The sequence below is a fragment of the Oncorhynchus mykiss genome, chromosome 13 (genome assembly GCF_057628025.1).
Source record: "Oncorhynchus mykiss isolate SJ-2025 chromosome 13, ASM5762802v1, whole genome shotgun sequence".
NCBI lineage: Eukaryota > Metazoa > Chordata > Actinopteri > Salmoniformes > Salmonidae > Oncorhynchus > Oncorhynchus mykiss.
In genome coordinates, this window is record NC_143034.1 from 56,106,371 (window position 1) to 56,123,296 (window position 16,926).

Here is a 16,926-nt window from a genome sequence, read left to right on the forward strand (position 1 = left end):
CCCAGCAACACCAGTCAAGAGTGACCAGGAGTATACAAGGAGTATACAGTCCTACTATTCTCTTCTACAAATCCTTTCTTGCAATCATGTAAAGATTTGTCCTTTAACATCATTTTGTTGGGGCCTTTGTTTAGAAAATCCAACTGACCTAACCAAAGTTGTCAAAATCGACTATTTCAAATTCTCATGCGGATTTTCAAATCACAAGTTGTTACTTTTCAAAGGTCTTTGCCTTTACACATAAACAATTATGTAGGTGAATTAACCTGAAATGCCCAATATAAAAAACATATAAAAAATGGTTTGCAAATATGGGCCTTTCATATTTGTTGATCTGTACATCCCAGGAATACCTAATGCCTGCATCTTGCTTTGATGATTTTTTTAGAAACATACATAGAGTTTTTACAGTCAGCAGTTTTATTATTCCTCTTACATATTTTCTGCTGGTTATCCATGCATACTGTACGTATATGAAGCATAGCCATGTTTTGACAAAATGCCTACGTTAAAGCCTTTATATTTATCATAATCCTAGACTCTTAAACCCCCCCAGCACATGTCAATCTCACCTGAACCTCTGTGAAAACAAGACAGAGTTATCAATGCATGATATTCACCATGTGGGAGAGAGGGAGGGAGAAGAGACACTACCAGTGACCAACCACACTGATCTCTGGGGGTCAAACAGGGCCTTCTGTCCTCAGTGGCAGCTGATCTGAAACTGAGCCACTGATATAGACCATCTATCAGAAGGCTCATTCATGCTTTTCTTTACTAGCATGTCGTAAGGACGTATCCAGTCATGCTGTAAATATGGAAAACACAGACACCTGCAAACGCACCTGCAAACGCACCTGTGCACGCACGGACACAGGCACGCACACAGGCGCACACACACACGCAAACGCACCTGTGCACGCACGGACACAGGCATGCACACAGGCGCACACACACACGCAAACGGAACCTGTGCACGCGCGGACACAGGCACGCACACAGGCGCACACACACGCAAACACGCAAACACAGACACACAGACACACACACAGTCTGATATAATGTCCTGGGGAAGCATTAGCACATATATCAAGGTAAAGTTACACATGAAGAGATAAACTGCCTTTTACAGCATCAACAATCAAAGCATTTAGTAGATTGGACACAAGCACGTTCTGGGAGCTGGATCTGACTAATCTACAAATGGCTTCTTGTTATTAAACTGCTAATTCAGAGGATTAAAGGATCCATGAGAACACAATCCTCTTTACTGGATGTTCCTTGGATGCTGAAGGTGGCTTAAATATTCATTAAGCACACACACACGTGCACCCATATGCGCACATACTCCTACTACTCCTACAGACACAGATATACGCAGATATCCTACAGACACAAACATGGAGGTTCACGTGCTGTATCTGTCTCATACACACATGCACACACCTGTCTTCATATACAGTACATAAGACCCCCCCCCCCCCCCCACACACACACACACATGCACACACCTGTCTTCCTGTATAGTACAGAAGACCCCCCCCCCACACACACACACACACACATGCACACACCTGCCTTCATGTGCAGTACAGAAGACCCCCTCCCCCCACATACACACCTGCCTTCATATATAGTTCAGCAGACGGGGGGGGTCTGCTGAACTATATATGAAGGCAGGCTCTTCCCCTCACACACGCACACACACACACACACACACCTATGTTCATATACAGTACAGCAGACCCCCCCCCCCTCTTCCCCCCACACATGCACACACACACACACCTGTTTTCATAAACAGTACAGCAGACAACCCTATCTAACTGATTAATCCCTTTCATTCTTTTTTGGGGGGGTTCACACCGTCATTCCTCCTCTTTCTGGGTCCCAAAACATAATTTGAAGACTGAGTCTCTGTGTCATGAATCACCGTGAGGAAGAGCTCTTAGGTAACGGCATTCAACAGAAAATATGCTCTGTGCATGATAGCAACCATTTTTCCAGATAAGCAGACAAACTACACCTCTTCTACAGTAAATTGTAAATAAGAACAGTATATCAATGATAACTTGACAATTCATCATGTGTTAATGGAGATTTTCTCTTACTGATTCTAAACTGGTACAATAACATACAACTTATGCATACAGTCTCCTCAGCGTCAGGATTTTTTTAAAGTAAGTTATTTCAGGCATTTCGAGTTTTATTATTAAAAAATTAAGGTACATTTCAACAGGGGCGCAACTTTCACTGGGGACGTGGTGGACATGTCCCCCCACATTCTGAAATTTTATTTTTGCCCCCCCCAGTTTTATCATTGGAATGTGATACAAAACGAGGCAACGGTGTGCTTTAGGACCATGCGGACGTTTCCGAGCGGTTGGGTAGGCTGTTTGGAGTGTTTATCCGACAAAAATAAAGAAATTACAAAAAAAAGGTTATGTCCCCCACACTTCTAAAACCAAAGTTGCACCCCTGCATTTCCATATCTAAATGATCTATAAAATGTTATGAACGGGAACCTTTGATTGTACATTTCCCCGTTGGGTTCCGGTGGTCTAAGACAGGCTGTAAATGTACACAGAGCATCAGAGTAAAAGTCAAAGACTCAAAGCTGCAGCAGAAGCCAATGGAAAGGTAATGTAGTATTATGAAGAACTACTCTCTGAGGATTACATTACCTGACTTTTACACTGAAATGAACACTGTCATTTATACTGACCTTTTTAGAATGTATGAATGTGCTGTCTGTGTCATTTTAACTGAGGTCCTCAGCAGGTTTCCTGGTGAAGAAAAACAGACTGAAACCAGAATAGGTCCCCTGTGTTTTAATCAATGGGAGATACCAAAGATACAGTACTATTACAATACTTAACACATACTGTAACACGCCATCACTATAACTGCTTTATTTAACAATGTGTTTATTATTAAAACTTCCCTAACAATACTTCCAATACAGTCGATAACACTAATACAACTACTGACACTAATACCATTGCTACTAATGACAATAACAAAAATAGAAACCTATCTGAACTGTGACAAGTGTTTCAGGATTACAATTTGACTCCTAATGGGTTCTCCTGTAACGCTTTAATTCACTACCTATGTGATATCAATTCCATTATAATCTCATTAAACTACTGCACACTGAGGTGATTTCAAATGAATGTGAAACAGCCAACCGCACACTCCTTCCTAACTGAGCAATAATTTGAACTCATTATTATTGTCCATTATTAAATTAATGAACTTAATGGACTTATTTTCCAAATTGCAAAGACCCCTGGCAACATGTTTTTGATTCCATTAGCAGACATACTGGAGGAAATGAGACACACAGAGGTGTGTGTGCAATTAGCCTACCGCTGTGTGCTAATCTTATACTGACTCCATGATGACCACTCTCACCATGCAAGACATGATGTTAAATCTCCATTTTATAAAATAATAAAACACTCCTGTCACAAGGTGTATCATATGTTGCCTACGTCACATTCACATGTGACAGTTTTTGAGTAACATTTCATGCGAGTGGTTAGGTGAAATTTGACATTTTCTTATAGATAGCCACTTGACAAATTTGCAGGAAAGAAGAAAGCGGACTATCTGCATAAATGCTAGCGGGCAATCGATACCTCACCAACCATAACTGACGCATGTTGATATGGATATTGAATTCTGTATTTAATTAAAACCATACTCCTGCGCTCACTGTCAGAATTCCACAGCTCCACTGTGGATAGTGTTAGACGAGAAGAGGGTTGTACAGTGATTTGTGTTCATCACAGCATGACAAAAAGAACAAGAGAACTGGCCAGTGTGTCAGCACCACATCAATCAGTAATCACATTTCTGTTCTGTTCTCTCCCCCTCTACACTGAAGGACAACGGCACCACACAGACTCCTCAAAAACACACATCGTCCTGTCTTATCACGTCAACAATTTAACACTCATGTTAGATTTAAAGCCTCCCCAAACCTAAGTGTTTTTTTCTCAACAGGAAGTCATCTAAGGGAAGGGCAGACAAAGAGGTATTAAAAGTTATATTATATATATTATATTATATATTATATTAAAAATATATTATATTGTATTATAACATCAACAAAATATAATAATTGTCAAATTATGCTTTGCAATGCAACTCAAATGAATGTAATTATTTTTTAAACGTACTGTAATCATATTGTATAAAGAAGTCATTTAAGGTGAACAGCTTTGCTTTCTGTGCATGTCCTTTAAATCCACAAAGTCTGAGGTTGACATTTGCAACAAACAGCCCATAGGCTGATTCCTGCAACAGAATTAAGAATGGGGCCGCGGCGTTGTAATTTGTTGAAGAAGATAGAATATGCAATTATATTGTAGGAAGTGTCTTAACTTTGTTTACTGTAAACATCCAACATTGACAGTGTCTTTACATCGTAGTAATAAAAAACAGCTGCATAATTTAAAACAACAGAGACCAAATGCTCCTCTGAGGTACAGAATAAGCGCTACATGATATCCTATGAATATCAATGGGGTATAAAAAATTCTGCTCCCCTGAGAGACCAATAGTATACCTCTAGTTATAACTCATTTTGATTTCAAATAGAGTCAATGCCTCAGTTTTTCAACCTGCATTTTGCTGCAGCCCAATGCAATAGCAGCACGCAATGTCAGAACCACAGTAAACGAACGGGCTTTTAAACCAAGTTAGTGCATTCTGTACACAACCAAAGCCAGTATGAATGGGGTCTGAATGAGAGAGACAGAAAGAGGGGACCTCGCGCGACCCAGGGGCCAAGGTAACTACACTTCCACTACAGTATTCACTGCTCATTTGGAAGTCTTTAGTTGTCAACAAAATCAATTTTTCGAGCAAGTCTCCAGTCTCACTGGGTATAGGTCGTAAAATATTTAACCAGTATAGAGATCTGGCAAGTCATTGGTTTAAAAAGAACACACTGCTTTCAGACTAGGCTTCTCTCTATCTCTTCAGAGAGAGCCAGTGGTGATTTGTCTGCCCAGTAAAAAAAAATTTTTGCAACCAAAGATTTGGCAAAACAGTTAAAGTGATTTGTTGGGATTGCCAGTTGAACCATGAAGTGCAATGAAAAATGACAAGCACACTTTAGACTGGCTACCGTCACATTATTCCGAAACATGTATGCACTTACATATTTTGGAGCAAAAAAATTGCTGTGTCAACAGCGTCAGATTATACAGCATTTCAATGAGAATTATTTATCAGCTGAACCTCAGTCATATTTATGGGCTCCTCTGCACAGATGAAGAGAGCCACCTCCACACTGCTGAATATTTCTCTTTCTAGTCTACAAACGGGGGCTTTGGCCAGCACACATTAAGGCTGTTGGGCATATGAAAAGACACTGGCAGCTAGTGCAGGCTGCTGGGTCACTTCATGGGCAGAATGGACATATGATATCACAATCGTGTCACACATGTAATTACATGTGACTAATGTGATTTACAAAACACATAAAGACAAACACACACATGTGCGCACGTGATTTGAATTTGATTTGTGTTTGTTTGTCTTTATGTGTTCTGTAGACACACACACACACACACACACACACACACACGCACGCACGCACGCACGCACGCACGCACGCACGCACGCACACACACACACACAGTATAGAGTCCAATACTGACATGGGGTGAAATGAAGGTACCTGTCCTCATCATCCAAGGCCTGTGTGTGCCTGACCTGAAGAGAGGAGGGGTAGGGGAGGTAAGGGGAGGCAGGCCTGGGGCATGGCCAGAGGAGGCAGGCTGAGAGAGTAAAGAGCCATCCACAGAGACTTATAAAGTCCCAACTACAATTTACAGGGAATGCTGAAATAGTAGTGGCCACTGGCGGGTCATGCTGTCGAAGGCACTCTTTTATTTGCTTCATTCCCTTTGACAGCGCCTCTCGATTAGGGTCATAAATCCCTTGAAATCGGTCAATAACCTATAACACTAATGCCACTCTCCTGACATTCATTTTACTGCCTGGGTGCCACAATGTTTCTTAACCCATTGCACGTGACAGAGGATTTTATACTGGCCTCGATTGATTCAGAAGAGTATATAACAACCTTTATATAGTGTGTTTGTGCTTCTATAAAATAACATGAATATGGAGAGGGTCCAGACAGGAGAAAATTCTGTTCACTAGCTTGTTTTATTGGATGTTCTCTAAGTTAGCAGGATATCACAGAGGTAAGATAACACCCAAGCAACTGGCAACTCTGATTTACAGCATAATATTTTGTTTGAATTTTATGAGTACATAACCTGATAATTATATTTGAATAAGTGTATAGCCAGGCTGTATCACAACCGGCCGTGATTGGGAGTCTCATTAGGGCGATGCACAACTGGCCCAGCATCGTCCAGGTTTGGCCGGTATAGGCCATCATTGTAAATAAGAGTTTGTTCTTAACTGACTTGCCTAGTGAAATAAAGGTTAAATGAAATAAACATAAAATATGAAAGAGTGGAAACCACCCAAATAAGATTTATTGTTTCGGGCTCGAGAGACGGAGGAGAAGTGAAGTCAATTCCTTATCATGCGTGGCAAGTTGCCAGTGGATATGTTTTTTCCATTCTCACTGGGGCTTCTCCTCCAATCGTTTTTGTGTGTGGGAACTGACACTTCAGGGCATATCCATGCCACAGACGTGTTACTGATGTGCATGCCTTCTGTTCCAACACTGATGACAGAATGAAGAATCGCCATATGAGACATACTCATGGAATTACCCACAGTGCAACAGGGCAAAACAAGAGGAATTTATGAGGCACATGCTCTAAGCGAACGAATTGTGTGGATAAAATATATATTCTGAACACAAACGGAATGGGATTTCAAAATAATCTTTATGGTGTACCCGTGTGTTCGCATGTGCCAGGGATGAGTTATTTCATGATCAGACAGACTGAGGTAAAGGGTTCAGACTCTGATCAGACAGACTGAGGTAAAGGGGTTAGACTGATCAGGCAGACTGTGGTAAAGGGTTCAGACTCTGATCAGACAGACTGCGGTAAAGGGTTCAGACTCTGATCAGACAGACTGCGGTAAAGGGTTCAGACTCTGATCAGACAGACTGCGGTAAAGGGTTTAGACTGAGGTAAAGGGTTCAGACTCTGATCAGACAGACTGAGGTAAAGGGTTCAGACTCTGATCAGACAGACTGAGGTAAAGGGTTTAGACTGATCAGACAAGCTGCGGTAAAGGGTTTAGACTGATCAGACAGACTGCAGTAAAGGGTTCAGACTGATCAGACAGACTGCGGTAAAGGGTTTAGACTGATCAGACAGACTCAGGTAAAGGGGTTAGACTGATCAGACATACTGAGGTAGACTGATCAGACAGACTGAGGTAAAGGGGTTAGACTGATCAGACATACTGAGGTAGACTGATCAGACAGACTGAGGTAAAGGGTTCAGACTGAGGTAAATGGTTCAGACTCTGATCAGACAGACTGAGGTAAAGGGTTCAGACTGATCAGACAGACTGAGGTAAAGGGTTTAGACTGATCAGACAGACTGAGGTAAAGGGTTCAGACTCTGATCAGACAGGCTGCGGTAAATTGTTTAGACTGATCAGATAGACTGAGGTAAAGGGTTTAGACTGATCAGACAGACTGAGGTAAAGGGTTCAGACTGATCAGACAGACTGAGGTAAAGGGTTCAGACTGATCAGACAGACTGGGGTAAAGGGTTCAGACTGATCAGACAGACTGAGGTAAAGGGTTTAGACTCTGATCAGATAGACTGAGGTAAAGGGGTTAGACTGATCAGACAGACTGAGGTAAAGGGTTCAGACTGATCAGACAGACTGAGGTAAAGGGTTCAGACTGATCAGATAGACTGAGGTAAAGGGTTCAGACTGATCAGACAGACTTGGGTAAAGGGTTCAGACTGATCAGACAGACTGAGGTAAAGGGTTCAGACTGATCAGACAGACTGAGGTAAAGGGTTTAGACTGATCAAACAGAATGCGGTAAAGTGTTTAGACTCTGACTGTGTCTCGTTTTAAATGACTGAATTCTCTAAATTGCCTGGAAATAAATCCTGTCTCACTCTTAAGTCTAGCTGACACCCACTATGAGCCCAAAGCCTATGAGTTATCTTTCCAATCAGTGTTCAATCATCCATGATGTCTTATCTTATTGATCAGCCTTAAGTATATTGTGTAAGACATCATAAAAGAGGGCAAAATGGTTGAACCTTTGTTCCAGTTTCTCTGTAGATCATCTTTTTTTGTTAAGTTGGTGCCATAAGCCTCCCTCAATATTTCATTTTCCTAGTCCTTGAGCACAGTGTGGGGTGAGCCGGGGCTGCAGGTGAAATGGGGGCTGGGCTTTGGCGCCGTGCATTCTTCTCCTGAATACGCTGCGAGGTACAATCTAACACATTCATGTTCATTCACTGACACACGGCCAGGAAACTAATGTACAGTATATCTTATCTGATGTAATATTACCATGCTAATGTCTTTGCTAGTATCTAACATACATTGAAGTCGGTAGTTTACATACACTTAGGTTGGAGTCATTAAAACTCTTTTTTCAACCACTCCACAAATTTCTTGTTAACAAACTATAGTTTTGTCAAGTCGGTTAGGACATCTACTTTGTGCATGACACAAGTCAATTTTCCAACAATTGTTGACAGACAGATTATTTCACTTATAATTGACTGTATCACAATTTCAGTGGGTCAGAAGTGTACATACACTAAGTTGGCTGTGCCTTTAAACAGCTTGAAAAACAGGGATGGCAGCATCATGTTGCGGGGGTGCTTTGCTGCAGGAGGGACTGGTGCACTTCACAAAATAGATGGCGTCATGAGGAAGGAAAAGTATGTGGATATATTGAAGCAACATCTCAAGACATCAGTCAGGAAGTTAAAGCTTGGTCGCAAATGTGTCTTCCAAATGGACAATGACCCCAAGCACACTTCCAAAGTTGTAGCAAAATGGCTTAAGGACAACAAAGTCAAGGTATTGGAGTGGCCATCACAAAGTCCTGACCTCAATCCCATAGATAATTTATGGGCAGAACTGAAAAAGCATACTAATTGAGTGTATGTAAACTTCTGACCCACTGGGAATGTGATGAAATAAATAAAAGCTGAAATAAATCATTCTCTTTACTATTATTCTGACATTTCATATTCTTAAAATAAAGTGGTGATCCTAACTGACCTAAGACAGGGAATTTTTACTGGAACTAAATGTCAGGAATTGTGAAAAATTGAGTTTAAATGTATTAGGCTAAGGTGTACTGTATGTAAACTTACAACTTCAACTGTATGTGCATTAGCCAGTTTCCATTTCACTACCAAACTGGCTCCTCTGCTGTTCGTTGTTCCAGGCAGTTGTTAAAGCTGCAGTTCCTCTCTGTCTTTCTCCATCTCAGCCTCGTGACAAAAAGCCCCTTGAACGATCTGGCCTTTAATCACTAAAACAGATTTTATTTTTCCTCTCTCTGGAATGGCTGGAGCTGAATTGACGTGTAGCCTCCACAGTGCCGATGCAAAATGGCCGTCCCAGTAACGGCTCACAAGCCCCTGGACAACCTGAGGCAAGGCCATCCAATCCCACATCATTAAGGCTAGAGTCCTTTATTGTGTTGGAAAGCATTAAACGGTGCGCTGGCTCTAGCCCTGAAGTCACACTCCACTAGGAGAAAACAGCAGAAAAATAACAGCACAGCTGGATAATGACTTTTCCCTGGGAGGCTGACCATGTGTATGAAAGTGCTAATGATAGCAGGTACAATAAGCGAGCGCAAGGCTTTTACTGCGTCCAGATATATTTTCCTCAGCTAAACTTGCCAGTGATTTCCCCCATGTAGGTGTCTTTCTGTAGTTTAAGAAGAGCCCCCCACCCCCCTCCTCCCCTCCTCTCCCTCCATTCTATTCCTTCTCCAGTATCTAATCTCCTTATCAGCTGTACAGCTAATATCAAAGAGGACTGCGGTGTGAAAATCCTGCGAGTAAAACCCACTGTCGGAGTCTAATTACAATTAGCTGGGCTCCAGACCCATTAGGCCTGGGGGGAAGAGTGCAAAAGCGCAGAAAATTAAAGCTACTGATCGCTAATGATCCCACAGACTAAAGGAATGGGTTCAGATTTGGGGATCTCTGAAATATACCCCGTCTCTTCTTCCTGTTTCTAAGTCTAAAGGCTGATCTCCAGGCCTTCTTTCAAATGCTCTGAGGGAAGGTGCAATTACGATGTATCCACGAGTTTTGGAGGCTGAAAGTTGTTCAACTGTTGGGGTGACACAGCCATTATTGTCTTGATATTAAATAAGACAAAACATATCCTGCTAAAAACCTTGAGAATGTAGACGATAATAGTTTCTCCGCAAAGCTTTATAGCACACCAAAGTTCACGCCGTTTATGGCATGCCATGACACTAGCCCGTGTCTGCGTGTCATGTGAGTAGTAAAACGAGCCTATGAAAGTTAATGAATGGTTATTAACCGCCATTATCCCGTGTTACGAGTAACTTCATATTGATTTATGTACCTCACATCTTCACAAGTTCCCTTCAAGTGAAGCACTACTAAAATTCACCTTAAAAAGGAAATACCTCTCGTTTGATGATGTAAGCCCCAAGTTCTTCCTGGCGGCTGTGTTAGAGATAGAAGAGTCCAGTGTTATTAGGGCCGTCAGGTAAGTGTGTGGCGACAGCGACAGCGGCCTGGGATGGGGGTGGAGGGAGAGGCGGCTAGCACCAGCTAATGAAAGCGTCTCAGGGAGTACTAAAGAGTCTACGTGACACTACTCCTAATTCGTCTGTCTGAGGACACAGATCAATTAATACATTAACAAACGATCAGAGACACTTCATCTTGCAATATGAAACCAGCAGCCTGGACTTGCTGCCCGGCCTCCCGTCCTGAATGGCTGATCTGCTCTACTTCCATACACTGCAGTCCTCCATGCATCTCAACAGCCTCCACTAGTCAGACAGATAAAGATGTTGTAGATGCACATGTTTTGCTACAATTATTGTAACTGTTTTTATCCAATTTCATGACTCTCTGGATAATATGAGTCATTCAAAAGGTACAGTAGTTTGTTCAGATTTCTTTTTCAGATTCCTGATAGACTTTTCTTTGCGTTCTGACAAAACATAGTAACACTAAATGTTCATAATTTTAGTTTACCTTTATTTAACTAGGCAAGTCAGTTAAGAACAAATTCTTATTTTCAATGACAGCCTAGGAAAAGTGGGTTAACTGCCTGTTCAAGGGCAGAACGACAGAGTTGTACCTTGTCAGCTCGGGGATTTGAACTTGCAACCTTTCGGTTACTAGTAACCACTAGGCTACCCTGCCGCCCCAATGATGCCATTACAAATCTGAATCACGAACATTGGGACAGAGTATTCCCAGAGTTGTTTTATTTTATTTATATCTAATACAACCAATCACCTCTTGGCTCAGTAACGTGATGCCTCACCCCAACACATTAGGCATTGTCTAGCCATGGAACCCCATGTTGTTTCAAACACACAAACAAACCATTCAAATACAGTAGGTCAAACATACTGAAAGATTCAGTGGATTCAGTGGCGGGGACTGGCACAGCCATTACAGTAATTTGATCATCCTGTTGTAGGAGAACTTTCCTGCAATGCAGGAAATGTAAAACTTGTATTGTATTTGAGGTCACTTTGACTTGATTTTCCCTAACAAAAAAATGTATCAACCCATTCAAAAATGTCCATTAATTATAATCCACATAATAATTCCCATTTCCTATTGCTACAGGATTATTTTCCTGCTGTAGTAAATTGGCTCAAATTAAGATCCTACATCTGTAGCGTGAGTGAGTGTGTTGGTGGTGTGTTGGGGAAGTCAACAGTAAACCAACGCTCCACACCAGCCAAGGCAGCCATATATCCACTCTGCTCTCCCCCCATTACCAGGCTCTCTGCTCAGCAGCCAGGACCCTGCCCTGCTCAATTATTCATGGCATTCAGGGGAAGACAGAAACATTCATGTTTTCTCCCCTCCTCGCCTCCTCTTCTAATGCAAAGGAACAAACGAGTGAAGAGAATGGCCACCCATCCATTCCTCCCTCTCCATTTCTCAATCGTCCATCTCTTGGATTATTCCGGTTTGCTCCAACTGTAGTGACAGAGGTGGAGGTGGTGGTTGGGGAGATGAGGGCAGTAACTAACACTGACCAGACGGTCTGTTGCTGTTTGGAGATTTACTTCTGGGAGGAGGAGGAGATGGTGGTGAGTGGTACCCAGGAGTATGCTGCATAACCAGGGCCTGTCTTTGGATCCACATTCATCTATATCAGGGGGCAGCAGGGAAATGTAAGCCAAAGGTAATTGCCCCGGATAAGAACATCTGCTTGGTGAATAAATATTCTAATGAGGGGAGCTCACAGGTTCCCCAGACTGATCCAGTGCTGACAGTCCTCCGGAGGGACGACAGGTAATGCTCAACACCTGCACCTCAAATGGGAGAGAGATGCTCCCTTCCTCCCTCCCCTGCCACAGTAACTAAATGCTGGGCGACAACAACACACACCACAGCATTGTGTAAATCTTCTCCCAAATTAACTGGGTTAGATAAAGATTCCAGGAGTGCCAGCCAGGCCCCCTCTGTGCCACACTGTCCATGACCAAGCCGCAACTTCTCCCAGCATGCAGCTGTGTGGCACAGGAAGGGAATGGCTGAGATGTGGCGATGAAAGAGGAGGAGTAGTCAGGCTAGATTGAGCGAAGGAGCCCCGTGGCACACACACACCTTCAAAGAGGCCTGCTCGCTCAAAGACATGGAGATGCCTTTCCCAATTAGCATCAAACCCCTGTTAGCACGTAGCACCTCACAGGAACACTTCATTGCTTTGACTGCTGGGTAGGCCTGTGTCGGACAGTTTTACTCTGCCTAAACTGCAGTACTATAGAGGGAGTAGGGGAGCAGCTAGGGCTCCACTTTATGTCATGTTTTTGATATATAACATTCTGTATTATTCATACACTTGGCTGTTGCTTTAATGGAAAATAACAAATAATTCTGAGGCTCAGAATGGACTGAACTGGAGGCTGGTAGAGTCGACTATCTTCCTCCACAGCCAATTCTCCCCTCACTGAAAAAATGTATGTCTGTAAATTAATATGGATTGCAAAGAGCTGCAATCTGCATTACTGTAGACATCTCAACATAGAAGGGAGGAATAACAGAGGGTATTGAGTGGGGATGGTTGTGGTGGGGAGGGAATGGAAAACCACACAGCAGACACAACTGATCTGACTAATTACCAATGATCTCATACACAATTAATTAGCACCTCTGGATAAAGCACTGTACACACTCTTACTGTATGTTTTACACAACTTATTTATGGTCAAAATGTTTTGGAGTGGAATGAAAAGGACTAAGCTATGGGTGATAAAATGGGAAATAAAACCCCTTTAAAATACGTTCAAACAAGACATCCATAAACAGAGAATCCAAAATGTGGCCCCAGAAAGTGTAGCAGCAACAGTTTGAGGAACTGGTCAAAAAAAACAGATATAGCTTCAAATGGTCCATACATGCCGGTTGGTTTAATTGTTAACTATGTCTGCAGAATGTGAACGGAGGGAGAAATATGGTAAGGTGAAAATAATATCCAGTTAAATAAATCTTTGGTGAGGAGGTTGAATAAATCTCAGGTGAAAAGGGAGGTAAGTGGCAGGCTTCTACAGAATATGGTTAAACAACCCAGTGCTCTCCCATCAATAAAACAACACATGAAAGTTGAATAATCATCAGCTCTGTTCATGCATTTGGGAGGTGTGACACACACCCCGACCACAACTGAAGAGAAATGGAACAATTGTAGACGTGTGCAAACACAATTTGACCAACTGCGACAAAACTGCACTAATGAAATCACCACCGACCGGGTAGTTTTGCAATGTTCCTAACACACACACACACACACACACACACACACACACACACACACACACACACACACACACACACACACACACACACACACACACACACACATCTCTGAGCAGGCATCTCTGAACTGCAGTTCGAGGCAACACAAAGGTCAACAAAAAGAGAGCAACTCTGTGGTACAGTACTCACCCAAAAATACATCATCATTTCGGATGTGGGACAGGTGAGGTGCAGGCACGGCGGAGAGTGTGGGGTTGAGCAGCGGGACAAGTCCAGCCAGTTTGAGCGTCAGGAAGAGAAGCGAGTCCGACCGTTTGGAACGAGTGCTTTACTGGTCCCTCTTCCACTGGGGCAGCCCTCCCTCTCAACTGTTCAATGGGGCTCGACTAGCTTTCCCCTCTTCTCTTCTTCCTCTGCCCTTCAATTTTCACAAGCCGCCTTTTTCCTCTTCTTTCAGCCTCACAGAGAAGAAGCAGACAGAGAGAGAGGAAAGCTTGGGAGGTGTTCTAACCCTTTTCTTTTGACACTCTTGCCTCTCCACGCCACTCACTCACTTTCTCTCTCTCTCTCTCTCTCTCTCTCCTTCTCTCACTCTATCCTGCTCTCTCTCTCCCTTGCTCTCTCTCTACTCCCTCCACCACTCGATTTTCTCTCACTCTTTGGCTTGTGCTGTCTCTTATTGGTGAATGTGGAATCAGTCAGTACAGCGCGGAGGCTCAACTACAGCAGGAGCAGCCTGCGCCTGACAGCTGCCTCCAGCATTCCTCCACTGGAGCCGTGTTCCTCTGCATAGAGGGGTGCTGTACTGCGCGCCGAACAAATCGGGATCTCACAGACGGTACTGTAAAATTCAGCATCCCAGGGTGGGGGATGGAGGTGGTGGGGGTTGGTGGGGGGCTGGTGATGGATAGAGCGGCAGGGGGGGGGGGGGGGGGAGAGGGTTTTCTGTTGATGATGATGCTATTGATGGTGGCGGGCTATCTGAGGCGGGAGTGAGAAGATCACTCTCCTCTTTTCACTTTCTGACTGACTGAGACGATGTACTTAAGTTATGGCAGCTTCAGCTGTATGAGGAGCAGAGAGAAAACACTGCAGGGAGCACCAATAAAGACTGAATGTACTGAAAGTATGCCAAGGGGAACTAGGAGCATCAGCTTGTTCTCACTCTTTTCTACTTTTCTGCAAAGGTTGTGTGTGTGTGTGTGTGTGTGTGTGTGTGTGTGTGTGTGTGTGTGTGTATCTTGTTTCAGCTATAGGATCAACCAGAAATAGAGTGGTCAAGAAAAACCAAGGGGGTTCAGATGGACCAAATTGTAGTTGGGGTAGTCATATGCAGTAGGTATGGCATATGAAAGAAGAATTTGGTTAGGGGTGAGAATGAAGCTCTGTGCTGTGGGTGTGGGTGCCGAGAGACACGCTTTTGTGTGTTCTCCATCTGGCGGCTGTTAAGGGGAGGGAAGGGAGGGAGGAGGCTCGCCTATCTTTTAGACAGCATTGTAACAATGAGCCTGCCTCAGCAAATTTCTAAACATATCATCAATACACGACTGGGCGCTAACGCTTTTAATATTAACCCTGTGGCAACCAGGGCAGACTGCGGAGAGCTGGAGTGTTTCTGCGGCTTCCTCCACTGCTGGATCATCCAATAAAATACGTCCTGGGGGATGAGCTAATTTGTTGTAGGATCCTAAAGAACATTTGCCAGCCATAGAGAACATTGTGGTAATGAACAGAAGAGATATATTCAGGTTATGTTACCCATCAGTAATTGCCACATAAGGAGGCTGAGTTAAATTTGCAGTTTGCAGCTGGCTCTGAGCGAATTGTGTACACAAGGGGCCTCGTTCATATGGCATTACTGTCATCTTAAATTTATCAACTGTTTTTTTTTCTTACCCCTTTTGTTTTCTTTTAAAAATGAGGAATTGATCGTTGAAATGTAAAACACCAGACGGTTATTTTAGGAACTCCAAATATTCAGTCAAATATAGCTCATGCATAAGTAATGCATTTCTCACTACTTTGTTCTTTTGTTATTGCTAGATCACAAGAGAACCTCTCCAGCACTGTGTACACACAATCTATTATTGTGGGTATTAACATACAAGTCATCCATATCTTTTTTACATGTCCACCAGACTCAATGGATTTACATTAGCAATCACAGTGGGTAAGCGCCCCCACTCCTCCATCAATCTCTGATGGGAAATAAAAATGAAATGCACTTCTCAGGCAACTCGGATTAAGGATCACGCTTTTATCAAATACTGAAGTCTATTTCAAGTCCTCCTCATAAATAACTGAGGGGAAGGAGAGAGAGAGAGAAGGAGCAAAGAGAGAAAGGGATGGAGCAAAAGGAGAGACATAGAGAAAGATGGAGGGAAGGAGGAGGGGGAAAGAGACAGGCAGAGGGGGAGAGAGAGTGCATCACGGACTGAAGCTAATACGCAGGGCACTTGGGGTTTTAGGGATTAGAAAAAAGGTAGAATGGAGAAAATAAGATGAGAATTTGAAGGCATTTTAGCATCAAATAATCCCCATGTCTCCTTTCCAGGGATCTCCAGCCCTCAATTACCCATGAAAATGGAAACAGAAAGGGAATTGGGAAGAAGATGGAGCGTCTGGGCCGAGACATGTTGTTTTTCTCCTCCTACTCTCCTACTTCTATTCTCTCACCAGCTCCATTTTTCCATCCTATATAGTGTTTACCAGGATGCTAGTGGCTTTCCCGCCCATTTAGATTTCCCACCAACGTCTAGACTCCCCCAGGGGACTCAGATGTCCATTATGGAGCCAAGAGCCTAAAGCTTTCAGAGAGAAAGAAGGAAGTAAAGGACTTAAATGCACTTTATTCAGCCCTACAATGGCCACCCTCAGCTCAGCTCAGGATCTCCCCCCTTTTATAGGAAAAATACACCCAATTGTCTTTTGGTATTTTTTTCATTAGTCCACTGTTGCTACAGATGATGCAAAAGCACATCGC

The 16,926-nt window shown here is 43.1% G+C and overlaps 1 protein-coding gene across 7 annotated transcripts in view; it reads right to left on the bottom strand.

The window, feature by feature from the left end:
- LOC110485195 (RNA binding protein fox-1 homolog 3) overlaps nucleotides 1-16,926 on the bottom strand; it is a 396,106-nt gene that overhangs the window by 108,365 nt on the left and 270,815 nt on the right. The window contains exon 1 of one of the 7 annotated variants that reach the window (XM_090196828.1): nucleotides 14,133-15,056. The exons of 4 other annotated variants lie outside the window; for them this stretch is intronic. In XM_090196828.1, the coding sequence (XP_090052954.1) occupies nucleotides 14,133-14,150 (18 nt within the window). In that variant the 5' untranslated portion in view covers nucleotides 14,151-15,056. Of the gene's footprint in view, nucleotides 1-14,132; nucleotides 15,057-16,926 lie in introns of those variants that run through there. 2 more of the 7 variants (XM_090196829.1, XM_036941311.2) reach the window with 2 other exon arrangements.